Genomic DNA, 18350 nt, shown 5'->3' with positions numbered 1-18350 from the left:
CCCACAGCCCAACCTCGCTCTCCCTCAACAGCCTACACCTCTCTGTCCCTCAGTACCCGCTGAGACATCCAAAAGGGGCCTGTCTGGCCCCTCTGGCCTCTCCCGACGGGCACCTTCCCCGAGAAGGGCAAGGCCTCCCACTCAGCCTCCTCACTGTGCAAGCACTGCAGGGTGGTCCAAGGATGACATGAGGGCACCCAGGTGACACGCCTGACCCAATCACTCCTGGATAAATGGGAGCTGCTCTTCCGCAGCCACCATCACCACCACCATCCTTTCCTCACTTTCTGGATTCAACCACCTCCCAAACGTTCTCATCCTCTTAATCCCACCTCAGACACGGAGTGAGCCCCCCCTGAAGCGCCTTCGCTCTGCCCTCTCACCACGCGTCCTGACTGCCGCCTCTTCCGTGGCTTCCTGAGCTCAGCTCCAACATTCTTTAACCTATCTTCCCAGCAATGCTATTTCCGAAGACAAACACCTCCTCATTCTAGTGCATTGCTTTTAGTGACCACCCGTGCCTTGCCACTGCTTATAAATCTATGCATCCACTCCTAAGACGGAGACAAGGCTCCGCACAGCCCGGCCTACAGCTGCTCCTCGTGGCCCAGCACAGGGCTCCGGAGAGCTGCCCGTGTGCAGCAGGAGCTACAGTGATTCCCACATTCCCATAAATACCAACTTAACTGAGAATTTGTGTATTCTCATGAAAAGGCATCACCACCCACTGAGCTTGGGAGTAGATAACCCTGGGTCCAAATCCTGCTATAACCTGCAGGCCTCAGAACTTCCTAAGAGTTGATTTAAGCTCTCCAAGCCTCAGTTTATTCACCTGTAAAATATGGAATACACCTCATATGTTGCATGGATACTGCAAAAAATGATAAGACAACGCACAAAGTGCCCCAAACACAAAGAGGGTGAGGGCGCCTTTCCTGAAGAACCCCACAGCATAATGGGGAGAGAGACTGCAAGAGATCACGCTACTGAGAGGCACTAATGCAGGGTCTGCGAGGTGCAGTCACAGGAGACCGCAGAGAGGGGGCAGAGACTGCTCCCAGGAGTGGTGGCATCTGACCTGTGACTTGAAGGATATGAATTTACTAGCGGTTTCCATAGGAGAAGCGCTCCAGGAAGAGGGAGCTGTATGTTCTTGGCTCGCACATGGGTCTGGGAGCAAAGACAAATGCCTGTGAATGGAAAAGACACACTCAGGAGAAGGGGCTGGAGAGGGAGGAGTGGGCGAGGAGCTCTCCAGGTCCCATTAGGGGAGCACCGTAAAGCAGAGTCTCCCGTCCACCAAGAGGGCATACAGAGCCAGGCTCAGGAGTCCTGGCTTCATTCTGGATGGACCCCATCCAGGTAACAGAGTTAACCGAGACATTATTCTAAGGACAGAGTGGCGGGGGTCAAATGTAGGGGAGAGAGCTGGTATCAAAGTCTAAGTGAAGGATGATGTGGCAGCAGGCATCAAGATAGAAAGGAAGAGGCAAATGCATGAAATCTTCAGAAGTCTAGAAAAGAGCATCGACTGGGCTTGGGAACCGAATGTGGAGCTCTGGATCCGAGACCTCGAAGAGCGGCTCAGGCTGACTGCCTTGCTCAGCGAGGCCGGCCCTCAACAAGAAACAGGAATTAAGAAAGTAGACAGCTTTGGGAGAAGGGGAGAAGACACAGGTGGTGAGTCTGAAGTGGCTATGGGACAGCCACTCTGCCTCTTGCGAAGGAGGAACGTCTTTCCTCATACAGATGTTCTGTTCCCATATCCTCTTTGGTGCAACGCCATTTTCTAGGTTTTGTGTCCATTGAAATATCCCCCAATACCACACAGTCTTGAGGACTGCAGCTTATTTAAGTCTTCAAATCTGGTAATGAGTCCTCCAACTTTCTAAGTCAAAATCACTTTAGCTATCCTGCTCCTTTGCCTTAAAAACAAATTCAGAAATAATCTTACCTACAAAACAAATCTTGATAGAAACTGAATTAGACCTGAATATCGAAAAGAGAAGTGACATTTTTAGTGTGTGGAGACTTTAGGTCCATGAGCAAACTCACTCTCTCCGTTTATTTCGGTCTGTTTTGGTTCCTTTCGTGAGTGTTACGTAGTTTTCAGCCCACAAGTCCCACACATTATATATTAGATTCACAGCAAACTACTGCTCTTTTGTCAAGGAATTATAAATGACACTGTACTCTTCATTTCAGCTGGCACATATGCACTGCAAGTGTGGATACACAATTGGTTTCTGCATGTGGTCAGTCTACCCCTGACCTTGCCGAACTCACTGCTTCACAGAACTTTTTGCACATTCCTTGGATTTTCTAGGTAGATAATTATGCCATCTGCAGAGAGGGACAGTTTCCTTTCTTTATTTTTATTTATTTATTTATTTATTTATTTTTTTGAGACAGAGTCTCACTCTGTTGCCCAGGCTGGAGTGCAGTGGCGCGATCTTGGCTCACTGCAAGCTCCGCCTCCTGGGTTCACGCCATTCTCCTGCCTCAGTTTCCCGAGTAGCTGGGACTACAGGCGCCCGCCACCTCGCCCGGCTAGTTTTTTGTATTTTTTAGTAGAGACGAGGTTTCACCGCGTTAGCCAGGATGGTCTCAATCTCCTGACCTCGTGATCCGCCCGTCTCGGCCTCCCAAAGTGCTGGGATTACAGGCTTGAGCCACCGCGCCTGGCCTTCTTTCTTTAATTTTAACTTGATTTCTTCCTTTCTGATATCCATGCCTTGTATTCCCCTTTCTTACCGTACTGCACTATGGAGAGTGCTGGAGTGCTGGGCAAGCACCCGTGCTTCCTTCCTGACCTGGGGAAAGCATGCGTCTCCATCACATGGAGTGACACCTCAGCCTCGGGTCTTTAAGATTCTCTTCAGCAAGCTGAGGATGTTCCCCTCTAGTCCTTGTTTTCTGAGTCTTCTTCCTAAATCATGTACGAGGGCTACATCTGTCAGACACTCTTCTGCATCCTTTCCTGCTCTTTATACCCAGGCCTGTTCCGTTAAGGTCACTGTGGTGTTTCCTTCCTAATTACAGATCAGGCTAGCATTAGATACAATTACTGCACGACAATGTAGAGGCTTATCAAGGCGAAACATGAAATCCTGAGTCCCTGAGTAGCTATTTTATCTCCTTAAACTAAACATAACATAATGTATTTTAAAGTGCAACAAATTTCTCTATTAAGAAGAGAATTTTTGACCTGGAAAGTACAAATCCCTACATCTAAATATAGTAAAACTAAGCTACAGGACAAGCTATGGTCCTAATGGACACCCACATAGATCGTCATGAAATTCCACATCCCACTTGTCTCACTAAAAAGTAGATGTATTACCAAGAAAACCCATAACATATAAAATGTGTATTTAATATTTACTGAGTGCCTCATAACGTGCGATGAGAACGGTGGGCCGCGTCCGGCTGGTCCCTGTGGGGTCTGGGTCGTCTCTGTCTTCTCTCTGGGTCGTCTGTCTTCTCCGTGGGTCATCCCTGTCTTCTCTCTTGGTCTCTAGCTGCTGAGCATGCATCTCCCCCACTGCAGTGGAATCTCCAGGAAGGCAGTGTCTGTATTATCCCAACTCTATCCCCAAAACCTGACTCCTAAATAGCAGCCAAAATAGTTGCTGATTTAAATTTTTAAAAAAGAATTACGATAATGAGCCTAATTTTCAAAACCAGGATACTGGAAGGTATACAGAAGACTGCTGTAAACAGAAATCAAACACCTGCACTACTGTTTCTGCCCTGGATGAAAATATTTTCTGTGTGGAATCCAAAGTTGGAAATATTATACAAAAATCCGGAAGGTACCTTCTGTATTTAGTTCTTTCCTGTCCTTAAAAATAATTGAGATTTATTTGAAAAATCTGTTTTTTACCTTGTTATTGATGTTGCAAAGTGCAGCTAGTGTAAGGATGCTCACCACACGTTTGGGAACATGCAGATAAATTTAAAGCCACATAAGATCTTTAGAAAAAAAACATACAATTTATAGTAATTGATTTTTGAAACTATGTGTTATTAAGTTATTAATACCTGTCTCACTGCTTCTGGGCTGCTACAACATGATGGCTCATACCTGTCATTCCAGCACTTTGGGAGGTCAAGATAGGAGGATGGCTTGAGCCCAGGAGTTCAAGACCAGCCTGAGCAACACAGTGAGACTCGATCTCTATCAAGAATACAAAAATTAGCTGGGCATGGCAGCACACACCTGTAGTCTCAGCTACTAGTGAGGCTGAGGCAGGATGATCGACTGAACTCAGGAGTTTGAGGCTGCAGTGAGCTGTGATCACGACACTGTACTCCAGCCCGAGTCACAGAGCAAGACCGAGAACCTGTCTTTAAAAAAAAAACCAACAAACCATAAACCCAGTGGTTTATAAACAACAAACGTTTACTTCTCGTAGCTCTGGCGGCTGGGAAATGCAAGATGAGGCACCAGGAGATTTGGTGTCTGATGAGGGCCCTCATCATGGCAGAGCCTTCTCGCAGCATCCTCAGGAGTGGGAGAGGGAATCTGCCTCCCTAGGACCTTGCTTATAAGGGAACCAATCCCATTCATGGGGGCTCTCCCTATGACCCAGTCACCTCTCTTAATTAGTACCATGCCATCACCTGGGACTTGGTTTCAACACAGGGATTTTAGAGAGACGAACATTCAGACCACGTGATACCTGAGTATAATGCATCTGCTGTCAGAAACAACAGGCAACATCACTGCATTGTGAAGAAAGCTGTTCTAACGACACACATAAAAATTTAAAAAGAAAATGGGAGCAGAGACTTGGCATACGTGGAATTTGCCGTGTGTGAAAATTATTCGTTAAACATCACGTACATTCTGCCCTCAGACGTGACATAATACCCCCTTTCACTTTACACAGTGGGCCAAAAAGCAATGAGAAAACTGTAGACAGTAAAAGATTAAAGTTTTCTGGATATGAAACTTTATAATAGGTTTTAAATAACACAGTTTTCTTAGAGGAAATCAATGAGTGAGATGGTTATAAACATAATTATATGCCATTTTCACTTTGCTAGACCAATGTATTTCCGATGCTTTAGTAGGGCAGTTGATTTGAACAGTGAAATGTTGATTTTGGGTGTCTAACGGTCAAAATTTCCACTTTTCTGGTAATAATACCATTTCAACATGTGGAATACGCACTAGAAATCCCTCACGGTAGGTGGGGCATCAACCTTGCTGTGTGTCTGTGTCTGTGTGTGTGTGTGTGCTTGCACGCATGGATGCACACACATGCCTATAGCTGGAATAAAACCAAAACCAACAGAAAATGTCATTTCTGTATGTAAATTTGAGAGATATGAAATGCAAGGAACTTAAATCCAGGAATGTATGCTTTTTCACCCCTTCTATATTTTCAAAAGGAAATGTTAAATTACCTCAAGAAGACAGACAGTCTCCTGAAAGCCCCGTGGCCATCGCTCCTTTTTGGATACATGGACCTGGGGCAGCTCTTTCATCTGAGCCCCCACCTCACTCCTTCTCTTGGTGCTGCTGAAACTAATCTGAGCCATATCATTTCAACCATGGGCATGTCAGTATCATTTGTGAAAGAAAGACACTTTAAACAGAACCGAAATATTATCACACCAGAAAGCCACAACAACTCGTCCGTGTCAAACAGAAGTCATGGCTCTAATTTCCAGGTGTCTCGTGTGTCATAGTTTTTATACTGCTTGTCAGAAGTATGGATCCAAGAAAGGTCTCTTGAGCCTCTTTTACTCTACAGCTTTCTCCTCCATCTCTTTCTTCCTTGAAATTGATTTGTCAAAGAACCTGGACTGATGGTTTCAGTTCCCACAATCTGCACTTGGCCACTGGCCATTTCTCCTGTGCCTGTGGGCCCTGTGTTTCCTGTGAGCCACGGCTGGGCAAAGCTGGTGAGGTGAGGTTCTGTGGACACCGCTCCAGTGCGGGGAGTGTCCTTCCATCAGGAAGCAGGGCGTCTGGTCACTGCCTCCTCTGATGTAAACAGCCGCCCACAATCGATTCCTAGCCCATCAATTCATCATGGGCTGAAAGTGGCATATAGTTGAGGCACATATCATTGACTTTGGGGCATCTTTTTCTGGAGAAGAAAACCCTGGCATTTCTAAATGCAATAAATCCACATGGACAACAGATGTTTTCCAAAAACAAAGTTAAATCATTTGTAATCACTCCATTCACAGACTCTTTCTAGTCAGTAAATCTGGGATTTTAAACCACTATTTTAATCCAGTGCTTTAGTTAGATATCCTTTTTCAGCTCGGTGGTAGTATTTCAAGTGCTGAGATTCCCAACTTCAGCTATGCTATTATACTTTGCTTCTTACTGCTGCTTGGGGAAAACTGAGAGGAATTCTACATGTACGCAAAGACGCCTTGAAGTACTGGAGACCAAATAGCTGTCACAGAAACATACAAGGTGATGCTAAAATACTGAATATAATATCTGTGCATTTATGCATCTAATGGTTGAAAATAATTTAAAAGATAACTGAAACTTAGGTTTGAACTATTTCTCCTTTTATGTTTATAAAGCTTTGTATCTCAGTAGATCCCCAAAAGTCTATTCAGTTACTTAACTGGAGCCAGGGAGAATGAAATGGAGAATTGTCTTAGTCCGTTTTCTGTTGCTATAACCAAATACCTGAGACTGGGTAATTAATTTTAAAAAGGAATTTATTTCTTACAGTTCTGGAGGCTGGAAAGTCCAAGGCTGAGGTGCTGCATCTGGTCAGGGCCTTTCTGCTGATAGGGACTCTCTGTGGAGTCCCGAGGCACTGCAGGCCACCCCATGATGGGAGCAGGCTCATGAGGGCCAAACTGGCTTTTATAACAGACCCACTCTTGTGACAACTAACACTCCATGAAAACCCATTGATCCATTCACCCATTAATCCATGGGTAGATTCGCTCATTCATGAGAGCAGATCCCTCAAGATCCCTCACGACCCACTTGCCTCTTACAGGCCCCACCTCTTTATAGTGTCACACTGGGAATGACATTTCAGTAGGAGTTTTGGAGGGGGCAAACATTGAAACTGTACAGCAAATTTAGAATACTTTCTCAAAGCTGAGTAATTAAAAAATACTATAATTTTAGTGCTTGTATTTAAGTCTATGATCCATTTTGAGTTAGCTTTTGGGTATAAGTGGGATCATTATCCAACTTCATTTTTTGCATGGGATATCTAGTTGCCCAGCACCATCTGTTAAAAAGACTATTCTTTCTCCATATAATTATCTTGACATCCTTGTTGAAAACCCAATGACCATAAATGTCTGGATTTATTTATGGCCTCTCACTTCTAGTCCATCAATCTATGTGTCTATCCTTATGCCCGTACCACATACCACATTGTCCTGATTACTGTAGCTTTGTATTAGGGTTTGAAACCAGGATCTGCTGCCAGGTGCAATGGTTCATGCTTGTAATCCCAGAACTTCGGGTGCTGAGACACGAGGATCAGTTAAGCCCAGGAGGTCAAGGCTTCAGTGACCCACAACTGTGCCACTGCACTCCAGCCTGGGTGACAGAGCAAGACTCTGTTTCAAAAACAAAACAAAACAAACCCCCAACCTCACATCTTTCGCCCACCCCCCACTGCACAGCCCACATTCCTTGGAAGCATAAGTCTTTTTTTTTTTTTTAAGAAGCAATCAGGAGTTGCAAGTCCTCTAACTTTGCTTTTCAAGATTGCTGTAGCCACGCTGAATCCCTAGTATCTCCATATGAATTTCAGAATCAGCTTGCCAATTTATGCAAAGGTAGCTGGGATTTTAATAGGTATTACATAGAACCTATAGATCAAAGAGACTAGAATTGTTGCCATCTGAACACAATGAAATATTTTTTGATGCACTGTAAATACAATTGTTTTCTTAATTCTATCTCTGGATAGTTCATTGTTAGCATACAGAAATACAATTTCATTCTTGTGTGTTGATCTTGTGTCTTATGATCTTACCGAACCCCTTTATTAATAGAGGGCTGGCTGACTCCTAAGGACTTCCTACGGACATGACCAAGTCACACACACACAGAGTTCTGCTCTCCTTTACAATGTGGATGCCGCCTTCTTGCTCTTGCCTGACTGTAATGGCTACAGCCTTGAAAGCTCGCAGCAGCATTAGTTGTAATAGGCAAAAAGTAGAAACAACCCATGTCCATCACCTTATGAATGGGTAAAAAAAGTGTGGTGTATCCACATGATGGGATATTATTTGGCAATAAACAGAATGAGGCACTGATACACGCTACAATATGAATGAGCCTGTAAGAGTAAATGCCGGTGAAGGAGGCCGGCAGGGACTGCATACGTCTGACTCATTTACGTGGAACGCCCAGGACAGGCAAGTCCTCGGAGACAGAAAGTAACCAGGGGCTGCTTCGGGCCACGGGAGGTGGAAGGGGAAGGATGGGGAGTGCCAAGGTTGCTTTCTGGGGTGATGAGAATGTTTTAAAGTTAGATTATGGTGAGAGTTGAATACGAGAACGATGTATCCTGACAGGTGATCATTTAAATCAAACAAACACGTGGTATTACTAGCTCTGCATCTTCTAAAATGTTTCTGTTGCTAATCAATCATGTTATCAGTAGCTTAAAACTGATATATTCAAATAAATGACTAACATCTCTCACCAAATGAATGATAAAGTTTTTGGGTTTGTTATTCTGTCCATGTGAATAAATGTAATCACACCTTGTTCGGTTAAAGAAACTGCAATACTTATGCAGACATTCCTTCAGGTGAGTGGCACATGTACTTTCTTCACATACGAAGATGAAGCCCAAAAACATTTTTTAAATCTTGATGATTTTTTTATTTCATAACTTGCTAATTTCGAACTTTCTTTCCCCTCTTGTGCAGTAGTAGATAACGCAGAGTCTGTAATACAAATTATTTCTCAAATCTTACCTCAAATGCTCTCCGTGATTTCAAACACTGATGATTTCTACAACTTTTGTCATTTTAATATGACGGAAATTAATATGCCCCGAAATTGGAAGCTCTGAAAAAGGGAGGAACGAATGCAGCCAGAGAGAACGAGCGCCGTCACCTCGAAGAGAATCACGGCAGACTTGGTTATGGTATGCAGCTATATAGACAGAAAATGTCTTTTGACAAAAGGTTTCTGATTTCTCAAAAAAAAAAAAAAAAACCTGCAGTTCTTTAATGAAAAAGAGTTTTTTGGGACTATAATGAGCAGAGCAGGCAAAGAGGAAATTAATTTCTAGGGGAAAAGTCCTGCAGGCATCATTCACAGAGTGGCAACAGATGTGATCCATGACTGAGCGGAGGAGACAGTGTCTGAGACACAGCTGCAGAGGTTTCAGACCAGACACTCCTGAACTGTGAGTTGGCCTCACCCCTAAACTCTACCACACCATCATACAAGAGGGAGCCAGTGATTTTCCTAGATAAACAAAGGTAACACTGGGATATGCCACGCACCTAGAGCAAGAAACTTTCTTGTGAAGATTCTAGTTAAAGTCATACACACACATAATCAACGGATGTATCAAAACACAAACTTACTTAGACCTTACAAGAAATAGAAACAAAACTTAAGTGATAAGACTAATTTACCAATCTTTAAAGTATGCTTTGACTTTTGAAATTATTTGACACTTTTTAAAGTGAAGCCAAATGTATTCAAAGTCAATGACACTGTTTAAAGTGAAGTCAATATTATATTTAAAGTCAAATACAATCTCTGCGAATCAGGCTTTCTCTAAACATTATGATTCTCAGTACTGTACGCATCAGTTAAGTATCTGCATGTGTTAACATCTCAACTGGCCCAAATACCCCCAAAATGTTAATTACAGCACTCATATCCAAGGACACACATTAGTAACAACTGTACCAGTATGGCTACTCAAGTTTGTTGTAACTGAATACCCGGTTATTAGCATCATGCATAACAGACTATAGTTGCCCTTTGGTTTAAAAACCATTTCCAAGTCTTACCTGTGAGATCTGCTTGCCTTGTATGCACTCGCCAGCACACACGTCGTGCTTGCCCGCCCTTACAAACTGGGAAAACTGCTTTCCCCGTCATGATGATGCCGTCTTGTGAAACTCATATGTGATTCAATTGTGAACAACATGGCATTTTGGGTAATGGATGCTATAATTAAAATGTGAGTCCTAAAAAACCTGTTGTTTTAGTGGGTGTTTTTAGTAACGCCTTTGTTCTACATGAAGATAAAACCTCCCTAACAAAGGAATTAATGTATTGCTTTAATAGGCTGCACCCTGAGTTAAGTTTTAAAATTTATGAGTTCTCTGCAGCATTGTTATTTAAACAATGGCATTGTCAAATGCAACCAGTGAGAAGATGAAAGTTTTCCCAGCAGATTAAGTACAAATTATCTGTCCTCCTGTTTCAGCATCATTTGTTCATTCATCAGCCGGTGTCGAGTATTTCTGGTCAGTGTCAATATGCTCTGCATCCTTGCAGCTCACAGATGTCTACGCCTGTCGAATGAACTGCTTTATGTTTCACGCACTGGTGGCCGCAGATGTGTCACTATAGCAACATCATTAATTTCAGATCTTACCGGAAATGTGCACTCCAATCAAACCTAATTATACCACATTGCTTTCTTGTCCACAAGAAGGAAACTATAATGCAATTATTGGGATACTTCATTTTCTATTCTGCCCTGGCAAATGAGAGAACCACTGTGATGGACGCTTCTTATCCAAAAGCTTATTGATGAAGCACAGACCCCATTTACAATCATGCGAAGGACCACCTTCCAATTATGCTAGTAACATAAGGCTCCTGAGACAACAGTTCACTCTCCATCACTTCAGCTGAAACTCAAGGCACTTGGAAGATATCTGCAAACTGCCTTATGTCTCAACACGCTTCCTCTGATACCGAGAACCAGAACGCCATATAATATCAAACAACCATCCACAGTTACAGAACCTCTGCTGTGACTGAAGCCCCCAAGGTGACTGCAAAAGCCTGTCTGACTTCTGATTTACACACTTAGGGGCACAGCAAAAGAGCAGAAGTATTTATATGACTAAAATACGGAACACAAAATAGAAAGATCTTAATTATTTAAGTTCCAGGAAAAAAACAACCGATTAGCAGTAAATACCAGAGCACTAAAGGTCTCACAAAGGCAAGGGGGGCATAACCAGCTGTTTTCAGATTTGAGAATGATTTGTATTTCTCTGTTAGTATGGGTGCCCCTGTTATCTAGAGCTGTGTAACAAACTAGCACAAAATTTTAGTGACTGACGACATATTTTGTTTGCTCAGAAGGGTTAAAGGATTTGCCTAACATCACACACAGTTGGGGGGCACCAAGACTCAATCCCAGATCTGATTCCAAAGCCCTTTCCACTTGAGGATATGAAGTACATAGGAACTAGACAGGAAATTACAGGCACAACTCAGAGACAGCGGACGGGCTTGGTTCCAGACCTGGGTAATCAAGTGAATATCACAACAAAGTGAGCCACATGAATTTTTGGGTTTCCCAGTTCACAGAAAAGTGATGTTTACACTATACTAAGTCTATTACGTGTGCAATTAGTAGTATGTCTAAAAAACAATGTACATACCGTAATCTAAAAATATTTTTAAAACGTGTTAACAATCATCTGAGTCTTCAGCAACTTTCAATTTTTTTGCTGGTAGACGGTCTTGTCTTAATGTTGACGGCTGCTGACTGATCAGGGTGGTGGTTGCTGAAGTTTGGACTGGCTGTGGCAATTCCTCAAATAAGACAACAATGAAGTTTGCCACATGAACGGACTCTTCCTTTCATGGAAGACTTCTGCGTAGCATGCAATGTTGTTGGATAGTACTGTACTCACAGAACTTCATTTGAAACTGAAGTCGATACTCTCAGACCCTGCCACTGCTTTATCAGCTTAGCTTACGGAATCTTCTAAATCCTTGGATTTTAAAGTCACTTTAACAACCTCCACAGCATCTTCTCCAGGAGTGGATTCCATTTCAAGAAACTACTTTCTTTGCTCATTCACAAGAAGCAACTCCTCATCTGTTGGAGTTTCATCCTGAGGTTGCCACAATTCAGTCATCTTCAGGCTCCACTCCTAATTCTCTCGCTATTTCCACCACACCTGCAGCTCTTTCCTCCGCGGAGGTCTTGAAACCTTCAAATAGTCATCCGTGAGGGTTGGGTGGAATCAATTTCTTCCAAACCTGTATGAATGTTGACCTCCTCCCACGAAGCACATATGTTCTTAATGGCATCTGGAATCGTGAATCCTTTCCAGAAAGTTTTCCATTTGATTTGGCCAGATCCATCAGTAGACCCATTAGTAGAGACAGAGTTTCACCATGTTGGTGAGGCTGATCTCAAACTCCCCACCTCAGGTGACCCACCCGCCTCGGCCTCCCAAAGTGCTGGGATTACTGGCGTGAGCCACTGCACCCGGCCCCAGAAGATTTTTTTAAAAACTACTCTAATGGTTTTAGGATAGCTAAAACTGTTTCTTCTGAGTCATTTTTAACAGCTTACACTTTTTTCTGAAAATTTTTCTATTATTCAGCTTTTTAGATTTACTGATTATAAAACATTGTCATTCTCCTAAAATTTCTTTTAAATATCAGATACATCTGTATCTATGTCCCTCTTCTCTTTTGTAATATGTATTCATGCCTTCTCTTACCGTTTTTTTTTTTTTTTGGCGGGGGAGATGGAGTTTCACTCTTGTTGCCCAGGCTGGCATGCAATGGCGCAATCTCGCCTCACCGGGATCTCCACCTCCCAAGTTCAAGTGATTCTCCTGCCTCAGCCTCCCAAGTAGCTGAGACTACAGGCATGCGCCACCACGCCCTGCTAACTTTAGTAGAGATGGGGTTTCTCCATGTTGGTCAGGCTGGTCTCTAACTCCTGACCTCAGGTGATCCACCCACCTCAGCCTCCCAAAGTGCTGGGATTACAGGTGTGAGTCACTGCACCGGCCCATCTTTTCTCACTTTTTAAAGATCAGAATTTTGAAAGTGTGTTTATTTTGCTGTCTTTTCAAAAGACTGACAGGCCGTATTAATCCTTGATGGTTTTATCAAGTCACCACTTTCTGTTGGTTCTTTCCTTGTATTTTCCTTGAATTTATTTTACTATTCTTAAGTTGGCTATTTAGATAATTTTTAGGCTTGTTTTTCTATTTAAAAAAATGAAAGGAAGTTCTTATAAAACCTTGATTTTGTACATTCTATGGGCTTTGATACAAAGTGATTATATTATTATTTAGTTCTAGGCATTTTTAATCTGTATTATTTTTGGATCTATGCTATTTAAAAGTATATACTTCAATTTCTAAAAATGAGAGATTTAAAAACTTATTTCTTTGTTATTAACTTCTAACTCCTACCTCTTTTTATTGTGATCAGAAATATCCATTCTTTGAAATTTACTGAAATTTGACTCATGGCCTAGTATGTATCAAATTTTTGTAACTTTCTCATACATGTCTGATAAGCACAAGTGTTCTCTAGTTGTTAAATAATTCTGTATATGTCCATAAGATCTAAAACTGACAATTATGCTATTCAAATCTTCTGAACTGCCTGCTTGGCTAACCAATAAACAAAAGAGATGTAAACATTTCTTCCTGTGGTTGACAGCAAATAATCAATTTCTCCCTGTATTAATTCTTGTTTTAGGTATTGAAGCTATTTTATTAAGTACACAAACATTTTGAATTGAACCTTTTATGTAGTGACCCTCTTTCTTAAATAATGTTTTTCATTTTAAGGTTTATTTTGCTTAATATTAATCAAGGTAGATATACCAGCTTCCTTCTGATTCATATTGGTCTACACACTTTTTATAAGGTTTGCTTTTATTTACAGCTTCATCCTTTATTTTTCTCTAAATATTAAATGGTTTAATCTTTTATGGCTTTTATCTTTATATAAATAAACCTTATTAAATTTTTTCTTGTATTTCTGTTAGCTCTTGAATATTCTATTTGGAAATCCATCCACGTTTCTGTCAATATCTATACTCCATTGTCACTGCTATTTAGTGTTCAACTGTAAGAACATTCCACAATTTATTGGTCCATTCTACTTTTGATAAACTTTTTTGTGTTATATCTAGACAGTTGCTGGCTTTTGTTAACCATTATAATTCCATGAATACTCTTACATATGTCTTCTGGTGTAGATGTGCAAACATTTCTTTAGGGAACAGAAGCAGGAGCAAAACTGCTGGATAGCAGAACACGTGCATATTCGATTTGACTGATAACGTCAAAATGTGTTTTACCAAGTGATGCGCTTACCTAAGTTCCCACCAATAGTGAACAGGAGTTTCTGATTCCTTCTAGGCTTGCAAACATGTCAGATCTCTCCATGTGAGAAGAAATGGTATCTTTATTAGGCTAAGATATTCTATTCATGAAGACAATATGCCTACCTATTTCGGTCTTAAGGGCTTTCAAATTTTAAAAACTTACATCCATTTAGGTCTCATGCATTTTTGTTTACATTTATTTTTAATGATTTTATACTTTTTGTTGTTCTTCTAACTGGTGTTTTGGTATTAAATGTCCTAATTGTTGCCGGTGTAGGTAGAGAAGTACTGCTGAATTTGGGTATTAAGCTCATATATATGAATAAATTCTCTTAAAATTTTTCTTGAAGTTTCTTTTGCTTTTTCGATGAATTTGTTTTATTTGGGAACAGTATGGTTGTTCATATTTTGCTACTTTGATTTCATGCTGGTGATTCTTCATTTCTGATTATATTCATCAATAAAGACTAAGTTGTCTGTAAAGTAAGCTGGGGTGGGTGTCTTCTGCAGTTCCATAAACCTGTTCCTCCAAAGGGCTGGTTTCTGAATCAAGGGGCTGTCTGTGAACTCTGTGTAAGGGGCAGGGCACATGAAGCAGTGAGCGCTTCTCCCCGAAAGCCTCCCCACGTTGCGAAAGCAGACCTCAGGTGGCGCGTGGGCAGATGCTGGTGGCCACCTGCTCTCACAGGCACCACTCACGGTGGCCTGATGGCTTCCTGTGCTGCCCTACACACCTGTCAGCTCAGGTCTGGGGCTCATCCACCCCTCGTTTCTGTGGGACATTTCTCCCACCCATGTGGGGGCCCCTCAGCAGCCACTGGCAACTTCGGTCTGCTTTGCTCTGCTGTCACCTGCAAACTGATTCCAACTGTTTTCCAGAAATAACTCCATTTCTGGATCCTCTAATATTTTTACTCCTGCTTGTTTTCTGTGTATTACCATGGATTTATTTATTCTTTAAACATTTTTCTGTAGGCTTCATGAAGTTGGGAAGGGAAAATCTTAACACTCTTTCTCAGTCTACCTTTTTGAACCAAAGCCGCTCAAACTGCTCTCTGAGTCACTGGGATTCATAAGCACTGCTCTCTTGGCCAAGTTCCTCAACCCCTCACAAGACACAGTCTAATGGAACTCAAACACAGATCTAACAACTGCACTTTCAATTACACTACACTTACAAATTCATCATGAGAGCTGACATGAAGAATATTGAGTTTCTACTTTTGAGACAACAGTATGACTTTCAAAACACAGACCCCTCACCTTATGATGGGGTTGCATCCAAGAGACCCATGCTCAGTAGAAAATGTATTTAATGCATCTCACCTTCCCAATACCATGGCCTAGCCCTGTCTACCTTAACTGTGTCAGAACCCTTACGTTAGCTGACAGTTGGGCAAAATCAGCTAACACAAAGCCTGTTTTATAATAAAGTGCTGAATAGCTCATGTAATTTCCTGAACACCGTAGTGAAAGTGAAAAAAAGAATGGCTGCACGGATAGTGGAAGTACAGTTCTGAGTGAATGCTATCGCACCACCATCAAGTTGAGCGACTGTGAAGTTGGGGACCATCTGTGAGCCCTTTCCATTCATTCCTCAGGTTCCTGACTCTGTGTCTTCTATACATGCAGCCGCCGTGAATGGAGGTTTATTCTTCAGTCTCTTCAGTCTATTCTCCACTATGTATCAGTGACCTATTTTGTTATTTTAATCTGTAACCTGCCACTTTTGCTATATCTGCAAATATTTGTTTCTTCCTTTAGTCTTATTTCTATTTGTCTTGCTGCAATGCCTAGAGCTTCCATTATGAATTTTAAATAACAACTTTTTTGCAGATTTCTCTGTCCTCTTGCTGACTACAGTGAGGATTTTTCTATTATTTAATAATTTAAAACTATGTTGAATTTCGTTTGCAACATATTTTGTTTATTATGCTATATAAGTATTCTTTTATTTTTAGTTCACTAAGAATTACTTGGAATTTAAATTATAAATCAATAAACCAAGGAGGAATTTTAGCCCTCAGATGTGGCTTTCCTTACAGTACCAGATTCCAATTGTTTGTCTTTAATCTGTTATGGATTGGTAAGAGTTCTTTGATGAAAAAGAGAAAATTAGATAAGGACAAACAGAATTTTGGTCCTAGAGCTTTAGAGTGGTATAGTCTGTAGTAAAGCTTTTTAGGAGAATGTGAGTATTAAATACCAAATTAACATATCTGCTATTTTCTTCTAATAGCTCACAAGTATCATTCCATAATAAACAAACAGGGAATTTTTGCTCTTAATAAGCCACTAGGGAGGTGTTATAAGGCAGTTTTAAAAAATGTAAGATTGTAGAAAATTAAAAACACAGAAATATGTTACTTAAAGCTCTAAGAACTTAACATTTTGATAATTCTTATGATACTGTGTACACGAGAAGATGATTAAGCTGTGTGACAGTTTTCTAGAGGCTGAAAAATTCTAAATATGGATTCAATGATCTGTTCCAACACATACACATATATACACACACATAAACATATATCTACATGCTATGCTATTTTTTATTAAATGTCATTTCATCCATTCAAAGGTGAACACAGACCATGAACAATACCTGTTTTGTCTGTCAGTAAATACACCAGGCGCCCAAGTTCCTCTGGGATAGTGCTGGTCCGAACGACTGTGCCAGGGATGTTCTCATCTTTCATCATCATCCATCCATACACCGCTTTGCCCATGTCCAAGTTCACACGCAAACTGCCAAATAAAACCCATTGCAGCGGTTACTGTGATCCAAACCCACGTCCCAGTTCACACCCAAACTGCCAGATAAAACCCACTGCAGTGGTTAGTGTAATCCAGACCCAGGCCACACATTCAGGCTCATGGTTCCATATACATGTATTTTTTAATATGCATTATCTTTCATTTTATAAGGAAATATATAATATTGGATTTTAGACTTTAAAATAAATGAATTTACTGACATTTAAGTCTACAAACATGTTTACACCCAAAATAGTATTTGTAGGTGACAGAAAAACAGGTAACTCCTATTCTGTCCTTCAAGACAGTTTGTAATACCAGATGGGACAGAAAAACAGACTGTTGTGAGTGTGCCCACATACACTCGGCAAGGGACAACCACCAAAGGCTTACAGGACAGGGCACACACACGGAGTGAAGGGAGCAGGCGGGGTCCTCCTGCAAATCAACATGGGAAATGGGCCTTAAGGTTTATCCACTTGTTTTACAATGACCAATGAGATATTTCCCGGGTTTCAGGTGCTAAACTGGAAAACAAAACAAATGGGATATGATACGACAAATAAAATGGTATCTGCTAACTATGCACGGGACTTCTTAGTTATTTTTAAAATTTCATAATTTAAGTCTGAGTAGTAAGACTGCAATTAAAGCACATATGATGAGTCATCTGATTGGGGACAGTTCTGCAGAACCTTGCCGGGAGGCACTGGAGTGGCGCAGAAGGCTGGAACCCTGCAGATCTGGAACCCTACAAAGCGGCCATGTCAGAACATGCGTTCAAATCCCATCACTTTAGGGGGTAGACTCTGCCCATGTGGCAGGTGGCAGTGTAGTTCTTCCCATACAGCAACTCAAAGATGTTCACATAAGTCTAATTTAATCCTGTCAAGAAAGCAGACAGGATGTACTTACACCACAGAGTGAAACTGCTATTCAAATTCAAACGATTTTGACCCAGCAAAATGGCAATTCACATAGTTCAACTATTAATAAGTACACACTCATAAAACAGTCTTTAGGAATCACAGTCAATGAAGGAAGTCTGTATGTAAGTTAAAGAACATTAAATAATCATACTTTGACTTATCTGACCATGGAGTTTACATCTTAAAAATTCTATGTACTAGTCAGAAAGTAAGCCTTTGACAATTACACAGCTTTTTAAACCAGCACCTCACCATCTTTCACTATCTAAAATCCAAACTAATCAAAGACACAAGCACTAAGTGCAGATGACCCAAAGCTCCCCTGCAAGATGACACTCAAGGCAGG

General features: G+C 41.3%; 1 protein-coding gene across 1 annotated transcript in view; it reads right to left on the bottom strand.

Annotated features, from left to right (window-relative positions):
• ATP9B (ATPase phospholipid transporting 9B (putative)) overlaps window positions 1-18350 on the bottom strand; it is a 269119-nt gene that overhangs the window by 54931 nt on the left and 195838 nt on the right. Inside the window, exon 13 of the mRNA XM_025365036.1 lies at window positions 16924-17066. Coding sequence (XP_025220821.1) covers window positions 16924-17066 — 143 coding nt within the window. The remainder of the gene's footprint in view (window positions 1-16923; window positions 17067-18350) is intronic.

The sequence above is a fragment of the Theropithecus gelada genome, chromosome 18 (assembly GCF_003255815.1).
Source record: "Theropithecus gelada isolate Dixy chromosome 18, Tgel_1.0, whole genome shotgun sequence".
NCBI lineage: Eukaryota > Metazoa > Chordata > Mammalia > Primates > Cercopithecidae > Theropithecus > Theropithecus gelada.
This window is presented reverse-complemented; position numbering and strand designations above follow the sequence as displayed.